This window comes from Cynara cardunculus, assembly GCF_001531365.2.
Source record: "Cynara cardunculus var. scolymus isolate 2C chromosome LG 10, CcrdV1, whole genome shotgun sequence".
In the NCBI taxonomy this organism is placed as follows: domain Eukaryota; kingdom Viridiplantae; phylum Streptophyta; class Magnoliopsida; order Asterales; family Asteraceae; genus Cynara; species Cynara cardunculus.
Genome location: NC_037537.1, coordinates 23,042,905 through 23,058,840, shown reverse-complemented (window position 1 = coordinate 23,058,840; position 15,936 = coordinate 23,042,905). Strand labels below are relative to the sequence as shown.

At 34.6% G+C, this 15,936-nt stretch overlaps 3 protein-coding genes across 3 annotated transcripts; 1 reads left to right on the top strand and 2 right to left on the bottom strand.

The window, feature by feature from the left end:
• Positions 1-781: 781 nt before the first annotated feature.
• On the bottom strand, positions 782-5,140 carry LOC112518877 (protein FAR1-RELATED SEQUENCE 4). Its single transcript, XM_025126661.1, has 4 exons — positions 4,985-5,140; positions 2,337-4,515; positions 2,184-2,240; positions 782-1,123 (listed from the first exon to the last, which is right to left on the bottom strand). The coding sequence occupies exons 2-4, from the start codon at positions 4,392-4,394 to the stop codon at positions 974-976; spliced, it is 2,265 nt and encodes a 754-aa protein (XP_024982429.1). The 5' UTR covers positions 4,395-4,515; positions 4,985-5,140; the 3' UTR covers positions 782-973.
• A 3,260-nt stretch (positions 5,141-8,400) lies between these two features.
• LOC112520131 lies at positions 8,401-12,000 on the top strand. The gene is made up of 6 exons (XM_025128432.1): positions 8,401-8,757; positions 9,764-9,922; positions 10,486-10,629; positions 11,122-11,232; positions 11,340-11,426; positions 11,506-12,000. Exons 1-6 carry the CDS (start codon positions 8,401-8,403, stop codon positions 11,932-11,934), a joined length of 1,287 nt encoding a protein of 428 aa, XP_024984200.1. The 3' UTR covers positions 11,935-12,000.
• A 195-nt stretch (positions 12,001-12,195) lies between these two features.
• LOC112519486 (histone H3.2) lies at positions 12,196-12,872 on the bottom strand. The gene has a single exon (XM_025127637.1). The coding sequence runs from the start codon at positions 12,804-12,806 to the stop codon at positions 12,396-12,398; it is 411 nt and encodes a 136-aa protein (XP_024983405.1). The 5' UTR covers positions 12,807-12,872; the 3' UTR covers positions 12,196-12,395.
• Between the last annotated feature and the right edge of the window lie 3,064 nt (positions 12,873-15,936).

Sequence of the window (15,936 nt, the reverse complement as noted above, 5' to 3'; positions counted from 1 at the left end):
GATTTCTCTCCTAAGTTCATGCATAATCTTGAAGGGTCTAGAATAATCTGGCCTCTCGGGAAACCTTCCTATGGAAGTGACACTGAGGATCTAAGTGATCTAAACTAGTTTGGCAGTATATTAAAATTAGGAAAAAAAAAAACTTATCTATCATCATTTCTCATTCTAAATATGTTCTTTAAAATGGTGTTAGCCTTCCTTGTATGTACCATAGAGCTCATGAAACACAATAAGAGTACTAGAAAAGATGGTAGATGTAAGCAAATTGTCGAATCATGTAAATCATGTCCTTGATTTTTCTATTTCACTAAAAAGTAGTGTTTATGACTATCAATCCTAGCAAGCATGCAAGCACAAAATCAATAGTTTTCCCTTGGTCTCTCTCCCCTTGAGGTCTACAAAACAAGTTTTAGAATTTCAGCCCATACAAAAGTTGAAAAAGAATATTAAAAATGCAAGTATAAAGCAGGTTTTCTACCATACAAACCACAAGGATAACTCATAACAGTACGAAGATCTAGTAGCCACATGCAAATGATACCATAAGTCTAAACACTGAAGGATAATAAGAAAATTCAACCATGAAAAAGCAATATATTTCTGTAATTGCACAACAAAAGAACTCCTACCTTTCATTGGAGATCTGTATGCTCGTGAATTGTGTGTTCCACTGTTCCAGTACTTCAAGCCAAGATTGAAGCCCTTCATGGTCTTTCCTGAAATCACAAAGCACTTGTACAATACGATAAAATCTGAAGAAAAAAATGTATATAACTAACTTGAGCAAAAGAGATACATCCTAATTGTATTGATAGAGACTGGAATCACTGAATGCAGAAACTCAAATTTATATCTCAATAATTGACCAAGGAAGCAAAAATAGGGCATGATTTCTTCTCAAATTAGAGGTATAAACTAATGTTGATAGATTACAAGAAATATTATCCACAAGAGGAAAAAGACCGAACTCAAGCTAATGCGGAAGACGAGAATTCTGCAATTGTGCTGAAGCTACATTGTGGAACTGTGTAGATGCCACATTCTGGAACATAGTCGGTACTACACCATGCAAGTGAGGTGGCATCATGTTGTGAAACTGTAACAGCCGCGTGTTAGGAAGTTCCTGCAACAGACATGGAAAACACATAACGAGTTAGCCAAACAAGAAACTACAAGTACTAGTAAAAACTTGAAATCATGTACAAGCCCAACTATAGTTCTTCACTTAAAGAATAGAAGGAAAAATTGAACGCTGTGCTGCTTACTATCAACTAAAATATTTCAGCAGAACATGGATCATAGCAGTTACTCACAGCCATTAATGGCATATGGTACCCGACCCCAGTACCAACCAAGGGCTTCGTGTGCCTCCAACCTGCCCGAAGCACGGCTTTGGCTCAACAGAATGTCGTCAGATACAGGAGAAAGTAAAACACTGACCAGAAGCCGTAAACAGGGGATGATAAGGAACATTCAGAATCTGTAAACAACTTGAAGTTGAACGTCCAAATTCTTTTCATCTCTACTAGTGTACCTCGTCGGTTTACCTCTCCAGCCTGGGAACTAGCATATGAACTACCAGGGAAGAGGTATACTAGCAGGGAGAGAATGTATCTAAAGTCTTCAAGTTGTTAAGAGATTTAAAATGCTCCTTATCACCCCCAATTTGTAGGTAATGGCCCATCTGCTTTTACATCCCATAAAGCAATTTTTTATGATATGTTGAGCCATGCTCCAGTCTGATGTATGGCCCTTGATTGGTCCTCGAGTTGGGTAGCATATACCCTCACCCACCTACTCCCAAATATGTAAAAGCTACACACCAGCCTACTCAAACAAAAATGCATGTATGGAAGTTCTGCAACGGGAGGGATGCTCATATGCTTGTGGTGCTGCCTACTTGTCTCTCATGTGGTGCCATTATTCCGACCTTTATGCATCTAAGTTAGTTTTCAACAAAATGCTAATCAAATATTCACTTTGATCTTGTAGTGGGATTGATAAAAAGAAGCTCGCTTTAAGTTATGCTTTCATTCTTTGACATATTTAGATTGGTTACAACTGACAGCCCATATAACAATTGGACATTGTTTCAACAGCTAATGAATTCTTCAAGAAGCACCAATACTGTGAAGCGCATTTATAATACATATGCATGATAAGCATGGATGAGCAAGACAAACCATTTGGTGAAAACTGGCATCAATCCCGATGTTTACAACTTCTGGCTGTGCAGGTACCTGATCCATGTCAGATAAGCTTATTTAGACAGATGTGAACTTGAAGTCATGAAAGATGGAAAAACATGTAGATCATTCCAAAGAAAATAAAAAAACCTTCTCTTTAACAATTGCAGTGTTATCGTATTTTGACTTTTCTTTCCCAGATTCTGTTCTCTTAACACCTTTGTTCAACTTGTTCACATTTAAGTTTGGCACTGGCTCTTTAGAAACTGTAGCTACACCTTGGTCTTCTTCCTCAGTACCATAAATGCCGAGAGACGTGGATGTTGAAGGTCTTAATTCATTCTCAGCAGAGTTATTTGCATTTGAGCATTGCAGCAAAGCGTCTTTTATGGCACTTAATGCAATCTTGTAACTCTCTTGTGAAATCGACCCCTCTTCACCCAAAATGATAGCCCGACGACACAAATCATTAAAGCGGCGGGTCTTTGTTTGTACATTTTCCAATTTTTCACTAATAGGATACCTACTTGCAGCTGCATTTGTCCATCTTTGCAGTACATATTTGAACGGGATAGTGAAAACACCAGACATTTGGAGAACAACAACAGCATGCCTGCACAGATAACCTTTAAATTCAAATGAACGGCAAGAACAACAGATATCCAACTGTGTTCCATTCCATTCCACCATGTAATCCTGACTACTTTCAAAGTCTTTTACAATATATGTTATTGAATTTCCATCTTCTTTTTCTATCTTAAGATGGCATGCAGCAGCTCCCAAAACCTCAACTTGGAACTTCTTAAAGATCTCATGAGTATATACAATAGACAACTGTTTTTCAAAGGGTGATGGAGATTTTAACTCAGGTGCCTCGTGCCAGGCATCAAAATCTGCTTTGGCTTGTTCTTCATACCTATCTTCCATGATGACTTTGTATTGTTCTACAAAGTCTCTCAAAGAAGTTTCTGCATGGATATATTTGTCAAAGAAGGAGGTTGGACTCTGAGATCGAGAAGGTGTAGACAACCCAGCAAGAGATATATTTTTTATAAACGTAGGTGCCCAAAGTTTGCGATCTTGGTACAATGATTGAAACCACGTATCGTCACCAAGATTAAATTTGTTGACTAGTTTCGCCCACCTCCTGTCAAATTCTTCGTCAGTCCAAGACTTGTGTATGCATTTACCAAACTTTGCCATGAAAGTATCATGCCACGGGTTCAAATAATCAAGCTGCCTTGAAACCTTTTCCAGCACATGCCAAAGACCATAACAGTGACGTGTCTCGGGGAAAACTGCCGCAATAGCTGTTTCTATAGAATTGCTCTGATCACTAAGTATTACATTTGGAGCCCGGCTGCCTATTGCCAAATACCATGTCTGAAATAACCAAATGAATGTGAATAATGTCTCATCTGAAATCAATGCACACCCAAGCAATGTAGGCTGACAATGCTGGTTGACTCCAATAAAAAGAACCAATGGTAATTTGTATTTGTTCACGAAATACGTAGTGTCAAAAGAAACCGCATCACTAAAGTTCGTATAATCATCCATGCCCTTGGCATCAACCCAGAAGACATTTCTCAGTTGATGTTCTTCATTTAAATCCACTGCATAAAAGAATTTTGGATTCTCTTCCTGCATGGTTACAAAGAGTTCAAGAAGAAGCTGCGCATCTCCCTCCTCCAGTGTCAAATTACGACCCCTGTCATTTTGATTTCGAATATAATTCTCCAAACCGCTACATTGATATACACCATATTGTTTGGACATGGCAGCTAATATCGTTTTTCTACGTACCTTAGCATCATTCTTAAGTGGATCAGAATTCCTGTGGCTACGGAAAAAATGTGACTGAGATGGCAAAAGTTCATGGTTATGCTCCTTTATGAAACTATGAATGTACCATTTCCCATTTGGTTTTCTCTTGACATGCATACTTGCCTTACAACCTATCTTAGGTGATGGTCGTGGATTGATTGCATCATCAGATTGTTGTTTGTTTCCATATCTTATGCAAGAAAACTTAGCATCGATGAACTCCTTTGATGCCCTAGAACGACGACTGCTCAGTTTGGCCGTTCCAAACCCCACAGATTTGGCATATTCTTTGTAAAACTCATATGCTGCCTCATTTGAATCAAACTCCATATTGTCTTGAGGTTCTGAGTTAGGAACCCCTGAAACAGCAGTAACGTTCATATTTGCAGTGGCAATGCTCAGCTGTTGTCCAATTTAACCACAATAGAGGTTCACATTTGGTCTATCACTTTTAGTGATACATGAATTCGTGTCTCGGTGATCCCTCATGGATAACCTAGACCTAGAAAGACCAAAACTCAAATCAATATCAATTATATTGTAAGTACTACATTTCCTACTTAAGAACACATCAAATTAATGATAAAAAGCATCTCAATCATCAAAAACATACTATACCCTCCCTCCCTCACAGTGAAAGAGCTACACTTCCAATTTCCATGTCATATCTAATACTATCCAAAAAAGTAATTCATATGACCGGTGATGGAACTTAGCACAATTTTTATGTCACTTCCTAATGTAGTTGGCAATCTTTCTAGGGAACTTCAAATTTTGAACTGAACATGGAGGCGTTTGACAAAAAATCGTAAAAGTATCATGAATCGACGATCCAGACATAACAACCTGAACTATAAATGTAAGCGTGCGTAACATCAAAACTTTAAACTACTATACGAGTCTTCAACTTGTTTAATAGCTTCAATCATCAAAAATCATACGTAAAAACGGAAATAACTAAATCCAATTACCGGCAAATAGACGAGATGTGATGAGAAAGATTCCACCAAAATTACGGATAGATCAAGAGAGATATGAAGAGCTACCGAAGATATGGAGATGTAGGTAGCAAGATTTCAATTGAGATCACAAGGTTGCAGATGTATTCGCAGTTTCAGTAATTTTAGGGTTTCTCTGTTAATTTGGGGGAGGAAGAAGAAGAAAGAAGGTTTAAAAAAGAAAAAAGTGGGTCACAGTTCGATCGGTTTCCCGACTCGCGGTTGTCTTAGCTTTAGAGTGCACTTGTAATTAGGGACTGACACGTGTCATCATTTGGTTGAAGAAAGGGTCATTGAATTAATATGAAAGCCTTCCCAGCACCCTCCGTGTACGTTGACCATGGTTTTATGCAATGTTCTTACAAAAATGCGTCATTATACGCGACCTTCTCATCATATTAACCACCTTCGGATGGATACAAATGGGTCGAGTGTGGCTTAATGGATTGTATAAGCCTTATAGCTTATTCGCTTAGCTATAAAAAGTTGTTTGGTTGCGGCTTATTTGCTTAGCCGAGGGCTTAATTGGTCAGCTAGAAACCATTTGTCGTTTACACTCAACCATTTAATTTCCCATCTAATTTTCACCTCTTCTTTTTTAGCCCAACTCTACAAACTACAGCCACCGTTGCTCAGGATGAGGGATAGACAACAACATCAACACCGTTGTTTGATTCAACACCTTCGAGGCCTCAAATATGTTCCTCCTTATTCGCCTCTCATTGTTTCTTTGATTTCTCCTATTCCGTGTTCCTTCGATTTCACCACAGTGACAAAGATCAACCTTGGTTCTCCTTATTTCTTTGATTGCACCTCTTCTTTGTTTGGCGTTTCTCTTTTGGTATTCGTAGTGGTTGAACCTCAAATGAGGCGGTGGTTTCTTAAATTAGGTTGACTTCGTTAATTCTTGAACATCAAAGCTCACATAATCAGATAAGTTTACGTAATTCTTTAAGGTAGATTTGGGTGTAATTGATCATGACAATTTTTTTTAATTGGAGTTGAATTTACCTATGATGTATCAATACAGGGGTAAAATGGTCATATATATCATTCAGAGTGTTTATTCAGCACTACAACCAAACAACAACTTATCTATTATCATACATACAGTTTTATCCATACAGATCTTGACAGAGAACAAACCGAACAGCCCCTAAAACGTGGAGCTCGTCATGGGGTGTTATTGCGTGCTACAACATTACAAGTGATATGGTGTCACAAGGCGTGAGGAAAACGTCATGGGGTGTTATAACGCGTTACAACATTATAATGTATATAGATTTTCAGTCTTAAGTCACGACTTGGAAAACGTCATGACCTCGTCATAACTCATAAAGCTTGAGACTTGACCTCGCTGCCACGCTATGTCTCACGTCATTTAGAACTTTGGTTTTATGGGTGTTTGCATTATGATAAAAGGCATTGGCCAGCCAAGCAATATTTTTGAATGGAAGTATTTTTAAAGTGGATCAACGATCCGCAAAATTACAATCTGACCTGAGGAAATCAACACGGTGTGACATAGGGAAAAGTAAATTATGCCGATTTTGGAAATAAAATATAATTTTTTCAAATGGAATTAATTTTGATCTTTAAAATAAATATACATTGCCTTGAAAATGAGAATAAAAAACGAAAATGTTTAAGATCAATTGCCATTGAGAAGGAAAAATAATAACAAAACCAAAATGGAAGAAAAATTAACAAAAAGAATTGTCTTGGAATAATGGTAATTATGTTTATAATTGTATTTGAAGTAAGATTCGCACGTGTGACCAGCGGCAAACTTAGAAGAAAGGGGCGGAGGAAAGGCCCCGAGTCAAAGTCAACTTTTTAAAAGTAACTTAGCTAAAAGAATTACTTCTATGCGTTTAATCCCCGAATAATTTATGACGGTTCCCTCATAGACACAGTCTACTTTTGACGAAACCACCCACTTCCTCGCTTGATCGTCGTTCTCCTTGCATATCGATATCAAGTGTTCATGTCCTTTTAGTTTAAAAACCAGTTTACTTACTTTTAACTTTTTTACATGCTCAAACCAATTCATGTAGAAGAAATTATACAAAACAATGGTATAACTTGTTATTCTGTTAACCGAAATGGTAAAAAAAAAAACTGATCGAAATCGAAACTTATCTTCTTCTGTTAATGAACTGTTTAACCTATAAACTGGATAACCCACAACCGTTTTGGTTCGGGTAAGTTATTCAGCTTCAGATTTCTTTACACCCTTAAAGCCCTCAGTCACCTAAGTTTTTGGATCCGTCACTACATGTGACCTTCGACATATGAGTGTTAATCCTATTATCTCACCCATGTTTAATTCCTATTATAAATTTGGTTTTAATGTATTTAAGAGTACCACTCAAAATCAAGTTTGTGAATCTTTCTCATGCCTAATTTTTTTTCTCGTATAATAACCAAGTGAGTGGGAATACGGGAGCCCACTTGATTCCTAATAGCTTCGCCCCTAGAGATGGGGGCATGAGCATTGTATGTCTCGTAAACTAAACTGCAACGATGCGTTCACGAATTGTTCTTGAGTCGATGCACTTTTAACGAGAATCAAAAGCGTACAAAGTCATGGTTTAATTAAGAAGAAAAGTCAAAACCGTTTGACCAAAAAAAAATTATTATATAGATTTAATACAATATGTTTTTACAAATGGAATCGATCTTGACTTTTTGAGCAATACGCTATTTACATCTTACATCGGACATGTTTTTGGCCAAATTTTACCGTTAGAGGGGACATTTTTGTTGATTTTGTAATCGAGAGAAAATACAACAACGAAATAGATTTGTATAAAGTTCTTACATAAACATGTTTAATTGACGACATCATATACAAATGAATAATAACCGGTCTTCAAGTATTGTCAAAAAAAACCATACGTAGTCTTAACTGTCAAATGTGACTAATTTTATTCCCTTTTCAATTTATTCCAACTGCATATTTTCTTTACATTTGTTTAGTAACGGAATTCTAAAACTAGAAAAACTAGAATTTTGTTATAACAAGAATTGAGCAGATGATAATTTATTGACTTATTCCGGTGTGGCAGCGGTAATAAGCACTTTTGAGTGTTTGGATAAACAGCTTATGCCGATGTCAAACCGGTAATAACGAGTTTTTTGAAAAGTTAAATCATTCTAACTTATAATAAGTTGATAAAGATTTTTATAAAAAACATAATTGTTATAAAAAAAACATAATTATTTCAAATAAGCAATCTCAACGAGTAATTTACTCAATAATATAACTTCCCATATAAAATTGAAAAACCCCAACGGCCACAAGTATAGCGTATTCCCTCTCTCAATTCTTCTTCAAAATTTAAATACATTTCTGAACGGTAAAACGGTTGGATTCCGTCACCGCCATGGAAGACGCCGACGAAGAAATTAACTCCAGAGGGTCCTCCTTTGCACCGCCGACATGGATATCCTTTTCATCATTTCCTCCTCAAGCTTCTCCATCCCCGCGCCGGATCTCCAGCAACTTCACCCCTCCGACCCGACCAGTACGAGCGGCCAAACAGCTAGCTTGGGTGTGTGGAGCTGAAGAAGCAAGCTCAGCTAAATCCATAGGAGGAGGATTGAATTCTGAGGAAGCTGCTGCTTGGGAGCTCTTCAGTCCAATACATAGGGTTCTGATCGTTGCTGTAATTGCCGTTGCAGCTGCCAATTCGAAGAAGAACAAGCAGATTATTCAACTAAAAAAATCTGTCGAAATTAGGGTACGTATTTCAACCAAATTATTCTGTTTACACAATCTAATGCTACAGAAATCATTGTGTTCTTCCGAATTTGATTGTGCGATTTAAATCTTCACAGTACAGATTTTCAGGATGAATTATATCCATTTTAGAGTTAATAAATTGCTCAGATGTCGATCAGAAACTTGCTAAACTATGATCTAGTTATCAATTCTGCTCTAAATTAGGTTTGGAGTTGAACAGCCTCGCTGTTAGGTTAATTGAATGATAGCAGATACTGGATTTTCGATCTTAATTCTGATTGTAATCAATGGATTTTAGGCTTCAAAACCTTTAAATCTGCACTGATTTATATAACTGAAGCTATTAAATTTCAGCATTGATTAATTTAATTGGACTGTTATTGTGTGTCATATGATAGTACTTGTGTATGCTATCTTTTACTTCAATTTTTAATTTAAGAACTGAGATCAATATATGGAATTATAGCATACCGGATTACCAGTAAAGATGCATAATCATTTATGAAATCAATCAATCAATCGTACAAATTTACAAACTGATTTTCATATGTTGTTTCACATATGAAACAATACGTGTAAAAATCAGTATTATTTCATATGTAAAACATTCAGGACTGACTTGTATTTGGGAAAAAAAATCCTGAATATTTCACATATGAAACAACATTGTATAAACATTGTAAACACATGAAAATTGATTTGTTAGTTTGTATGAATTATTAGGTTTGTAAAAGAATGGGACTCTACAGGTAAATTGGCAAAAATCCATCCTTCTTTTTTGATGATTAACCTATAACAGTTTCTTGTATACAGTAGATATGATTCTAAAAGTCCATGTTATTATGGTATTTGATTTGCTTATTTGAGGTTATAAATAACTATCTTTATATTTATTTGGATCTATGAATTTGAATTTGGAAGTTACAACAATTTTTGTATTGATTCTATTATGAGCTAACAAAGATATTATGAATGTACCTTTTTTGTCTCAAAACTATTTTCAGGATCAGGTGCTTTTAGGCATGCAGCAAAAGCTCGAGAGCATATGCAAGCAGGTGGATTGCTTTAAGGATCAGCCCGATATTCCGTCCTATAATTTCATGATTTCGGGTTGTGGGTGTCGGCTATGTGGGAATCATCAACTTCCATCGGTACCTAAAAAGGTAAGAAATCTTGTGGTGACACATAACCTCTCCGTAAGTTTCTTCAAAGCTGAAATGCTGACTTTGGTGCACCAAGGCTCCTTGGATTGTGCTGAGTAGCCTTTTCATGACATTTCTGTAAAGACACTTGTTGGAGTGTTAGGTCGGCTACAGTTACCATTTCTACTTAATATATGTTGAACCCTCTTTTCTTTTTCAAGGGCTCTTTTGAAAAATAATTTAACTAGGTTTCACATATTCTCAAGATAAAAGAGCCAAAGTCTACCGGTGTAGGACTCGATACTCTGAGACAATCTATGCATGTCTAGCCCCCTTCCAACACCCTAGGACAATCTCTTCCCAACTAGCCTCAATGACATGTTGGAGTCCTACATCAGCTAGACTTGGATCATTTCTTCTTGATATGTTAGAACTTCCATTCTCTTCCAAAGGGTTTTTTGAAGAGTAATCTAATAGGGTTCTATATATTCATTTTGGTCATGGGGATCGGCACATATGCCATATATTTGTTGCTTTGAACAAAATAGTCGTTGACGATATTTGTTACTTTTGTGCTAACCCAGGCAAATTCTAGCGCCAAGGCTGTTGATGATGAAGCCATGATCAAGTGTAGAATACCAGTGGAAAATGACACAGAACCAGAAGAATGCCGCATGTCTGATCTGTCGGATTGGGCTCCCAGTGTCAGTTCCACAGTAGATGGTCAGGTAATATCTTCTTTTTTCACATCAAGCGTATAGCCCATTTCTATTCTAGCCTTTCAAGTTTCAATGTAGCTTTTTCATTGTCAATTTGTATACGAAAAACAAGCTATAAGAGCATCTCCAATAACTATGCTAAATTTTTCCTATAATAGAGTATAAAAAGTAAAATCTCTAAGAAAAATTACATTCAACTCCAAAAGCTATTCTATTTTAATAAAATATTCAATAAATTTAATAAAATATTATTTCTCTCTCTTGCGCATTTAATTTTAATAAGTTTAATTGGTTGGATATGATCAAAATATTGTTTCTCTATCTTCTCTAAAGTTTTAGGAATTTCTCTAAATTTATAGATTTTTACAATTTTTATCCCCTTTTCTCCATTTTAGCATAGTTGTTGGAGACGCTCTTAGAATATGCTCCAAGTTTCTAAACATTTCATTGTTCTAACCATGTGCCATGTTTTGAATTCATAAACGTCTGTATCTTGTATAGTGGAGTACTACATCAATTGAATTAGATCTCTGCAAGGAACTTAAAGACAAGGATGCCATAGTCAATGAGCTGTTGGCTTTTCTCAACACAACCGAATCCAATGGTTCTAAGGTATCTTTTGTAACTTTTTCTTACAATAGTTGGTCCGAGTCCGTTAAGCCTTTGTACTTTCATACATTTTTGTTATCGGTATTCTATGTTCTTCTGTACATAAACAGAGAATTTCAGAGTTGGAAGACATTATCCAACACAAAAACATGATAATCACAAAGCTTAGAAAGGATTCGCTCGTTCTTGAGCAGAAGGTACATTTCATTCTTCAAAAATTGCAGTTTCAAACATACAATTCCAATCTTTATCTATTGCATACATATCATTCTGCAGGTCATGCACCTCACAAGGCTTAGGAGAGCCTCGACTTCTAAATCAAGCCTGAGATCAAGAAAACTTCCCACCATGACAGATAATCTAGTTTATGACATGGATAGCACAACCAGTCCATCTTCTGATTCAGATAGCTCTACAAAAAAGCACCAGGTTTCTAGACTGAAGAACGAAGATCAAGTTCTTTCTGTAAAGACCAATAATGACCAAAGCAACACCAGCTCTTCAAGAGGAAAACAAAAAACCAGACAGCCCAATTGTGCTGAACTCATGGTGAAATCAACCAAAAAACCACCCAGGCCAATCAGTCCTCTAAAAGATAAGCCTATGAATCAACAAGCTCATTCATTGAATGTTTCTAGAGATTTTAAGAGTAGAAGTGGTACAACCAAAACTAGAGTTTCATCTTCACATATAAGATGGGTATAGATTAGGCTAAGGTTTTATTAAGCACAAAAATGGCTTGTAAACAAGGAAGTAGCAGTACGTATATATGTGGTGCAAATGTATAATCATTTAAAACAAATATGTTATACTCAGAGAAATCTCATATGAGCTTAAACTCATTTTGAGAACTTCCTTGAATCGATTACCAATGTTCTTTTTGGGCCAAATCACTCAACATTATAGCTTTTGATTTGTAGTTGAAATATTTCAAGATCTTAAAATTTAAAACAGTAATAACACAAATGATCCAAAACATCAAGAGAAATAAGTACTCTATCAGATTGGATTATTAAAATCCATTGAGATACATCACTTTACAGCAACCGCAGATAGAAATCGCAAAACCTAACACAATTCTAGGAACAGAAAAATGGAATACGAGCAAATACCTAACACGATTCTGAAACATACGAAGAACACCGTACCAGATCAAATCGTCAAGCCTATGCTCTCTCCCCACGGATCCTACGAGCAAGTTGAATATCCTTAGGCATAATAGTGACTCTCTTAGCATGAATCGCACAGAGATTAGTATCCTCAAAGAGTCCAACTAAGTACGCCTCAGCCGCCTCCTGAAGTGCAGCAACCGCAGAGCTCTGAAATCGCAGATCCGTTTTGAAATCCTGTGCGATTTCCCTCACAAGCCTCTGGAAAGGTAATTTTCTGATCAACAATTCCGTGCTCTTCTGATACTTTCTGATTTCTCTCAAAGCAACGGTTCCAGGCCTAAATCTGTGTGGCTTCTTCACTCCTCCGGTTGCCGGAGCCGACTTCCTAGCTGCCTTGGTGGCCAGCTGCTTCCTCGGAGCCTTTCCTCCGGTTGATTTCCTCGCCGTCTGCTTAGTACGAGCCATTTGGTATAAAATGATATGTCAGAGAGTGTATAGAAAGGGAGGATTTGGAAGTATGAATATTTGGATGAATGCAAGGATTATATGGAGCCTGGTGGGGTACTTATATTCTTTAAAAAGCGGGAAGTTTTGAATTTTGGAGGTTCTGGGAATTTTGTACACCGTTGGATTGAAAAGAAATCGACGGTCTGTAAGGACGTAGATCACGATCCGTGTGATGTGATTTTACACCAATAAGATCTCGTGATTGATGTGGGAGCCGTTCTCTCTCACTCTTTTTTAATTTTATTATATATTTTCCTAAAAACTAGAAGTTATTTATACGTTTAAATGTCTCTAACAAAAATACATGTATACAAGTATACAAACTGGTATCGATTATTATCGGTTGATAATATTGTATCAAGTATACAAACTTGGTTGATAATGGTTGATACACGGTATTGAAAGTCACATACCACAATAATACCATGGTACCAACTTATTTATCTTTCATTAGTTTTTTGTATGTTTATGTATTAGATATTAAACTTTGTAATTTTAATTATTTTATTTGAATGTTTGCAAGTTTAATTCTTGCAATTAAAACTCATTAAACATCACATGTGTTGTCTGAAAACTTAAAATTTGAAAACAAACAAGTTTTCATATTTAACGTGATGCAGGTACAAAACAATACCAACTGAAAAAAGTTGGCACTGATTAAGTCGGTACCAAATACAATTGATTTGTACACGATATAAGATATTGTGTACCAATTATATTTGGTTGGTACATGGTACTGGAGAAAAAAACTTGGTTTCGTACCAACTACCAAGTCCACCCCTACATGTATTGAATTAACTAAGGGGGATTGTTTTCAACTTAATAAGCTTAATGAGTGGTTAACTTAATCAGTTAAGTTAGCCGATGTTATCTTAATGTGTTAAGCTATAAACTTTTTCAAAATTATCTTGTCCTACAGTTTTTAATCAAGTCTCATTAAAAAATAAATAGTTTACTAACATGAATAAACAAAATTGTAATCAAACAATAATACTCTATTTTTTTAATATATTTTAAGTTATTAAGGGGCCGTTTACCAAACACTTACCTGGTAAGTGCTTACCGGTAATATTTAACACTATTAATTACTTACCAAGTAAGGTTTTAGTCCATCAAAACGACATTGTATGCAATAATTCACCCGGTAAGCGTTTCCCGTGGTAAGAGTCAATCGCCCTCACTTACCGGGTAAGACTCATGGTCCTTGTCTCCCTCTTACTGGGTAAGATTTTTAGTCCTTACCATATTCATCCGGTGAGGTAATGTGAGTTGGTAAGCGCTTACCCGGGTAAGTGTTTGGTAAACGACCCATAAATGTGTCTTGAACACGTTGAACTCATATTATTTATGTTGTTTTAAATAATTCATATTCTTTTTGCTATTTCAAATATTTATTTGAATGTTTTTTTTTATTCAACACGTGTGAATACATATAATGTTATAATGGTAATTTTTGTTGTTCAGACCATTTATTCAAGTCAAAAATTCGTGTAACTAACTATAGATAAACATAATCAAATAGAGGATAGATATCTCATTTTAAAATATAAAAAATCTAAAATATAATTAAAAAAAATACTGAGTTCTAATAAAATACTTAATTATTATATTTATAATAATTATATTATTAAACCTGAATTAAGTTATTTCGTTACGATAAATTAAATTATAATAGAACTTTTGAATTAAAAAAATACACAAATAAAAACTTTCAAACAGTTAATTTGATACTAATATTAATATATTTTTTTACAAATTTTATATGATATTTTCAAATTTATATTTTATTCAAAAGAAAAACATTATCGCTTTCTCAAAACCATATATAATCGTATTATATCGACATAGATAAAAAAAAATAAAACAAAATATTAAAATTGAAATGTGTCTCGATGTATTGATAGAGTAAGTCCTTTATATATATATAAAAGAGTTATAGCTATCTTGAATATTTAAGAGAGAATTAATCAAGCATAATGTGTAACCTCTTAAAGCTCATAACCTCCCACATCTTAATATATTAAAAATTAAATCAATTTTTTATTTCTAAATAACACTTTATACCCTTGTAATTAGTGATTTATATTACTTTATATCTCTTACTTTTTAATTTTTAATTTTTCACTTTTATCATATTAACATAAATAATCGTGTGTGTGTATATATATATATATATATATATATATATATATAACATTTGACAAACCTTTTAAAAACCATTTTTTATGCATGAAGTATTGTATATTGATGCATATTACTTAAATTTCAAGATTACAAGTAATTATGCATAAGTACAACTTATTGAAGCTCCATGTTTGAATTTGTGTAACTAATTGTGGATAAACATAATCAAATAGAGAATAAACATCTCATTTTAAAATATAAAAAATCTAAAATATAATTAGAATCATTATCGAGTTATAACAAAATAATTAATTATTATTTTTATAAAAAAAATTATATTATTAAACCAAATATAAATTTTATCGTTATTGAACCTAAATTAAATTATAGTAAAAAAATTAATTAAAAAATTACACAAAAAATATGAATTTTAAATAGTTAATTTGATACTAATATTGATATATTTTTGTCAAATTTTTATGATATTTTCAAGTTTATATTTTATTCAAAAATAAAAACATCATCGTTTTTTCAAAATCACATAAGACCATACTATAACATCGACTGAGATAAAGAATAAAATGAAATATTAAAATGAAGATGTATCTCGCTGCATTGCACGAATACCCTTTCTAGCTAACTAAAATATATTTAAAAATACATTTATTCACAAAGTATACCATAATAATCGTCTCGATAATATTTTCAAATTCAGCTCAACATTGAATATTTTTGCTTTTAATCTTATAACTAAATATCATAAATACCTATGAATTAACTTGTTTTATAGCAAGAACAACAAACGGTATGGTCTAAAAACATTGTTATCGAACTACTCTGTTTCAAATAAAATTTGAGACAATATTGTCGTTTCGGGTAAGTCTTTTTCCTCACTTACCGCATAAGATTCTTGATCTTTTTCTTGTCTTTTACCAGGTAAGATTCTCGGTCCTTGCCTTAGGGG

Coding starts and splice junctions, on each gene's coding strand:
- LOC112518877 (XM_025126661.1), bottom strand. CDS start 4,394: ATGAACGTTACTGCTGTTTCAGGGGTTCCTAACTCAGAACCTCAAGAC. Junction 2,241..2,336: donor CTGCAATTGTTAAAGAGAAG/GTTTTTTTATTT, acceptor GACATGGATCAG/GTACCTGCACAGCCAGAAGT. Junction 1,124..2,183: donor ATGCCAGTTTTCACCAAATG/GTTTGTCTTGCT, acceptor TGTCTGTTGCAG/GAACTTCCTAACACGCGGCT.
- LOC112520131 (XM_025128432.1), top strand. CDS start 8,401: ATGGAAGACGCCGACGAAGAAATTAACTCCAGAGGGTCCTCCTTTGCA. Junction 8,758..9,763: donor AAAAATCTGTCGAAATTAGG/GTACGTATTTCA, acceptor AACTATTTTCAG/GATCAGGTGCTTTTAGGCAT. Junction 11,427..11,505: donor CGCTCGTTCTTGAGCAGAAG/GTACATTTCATT, acceptor ATCATTCTGCAG/GTCATGCACCTCACAAGGCT.
- LOC112519486 (XM_025127637.1), bottom strand. CDS start 12,806: ATGGCTCGTACTAAGCAGACGGCGAGGAAATCAACCGGAGGAAAGGCT.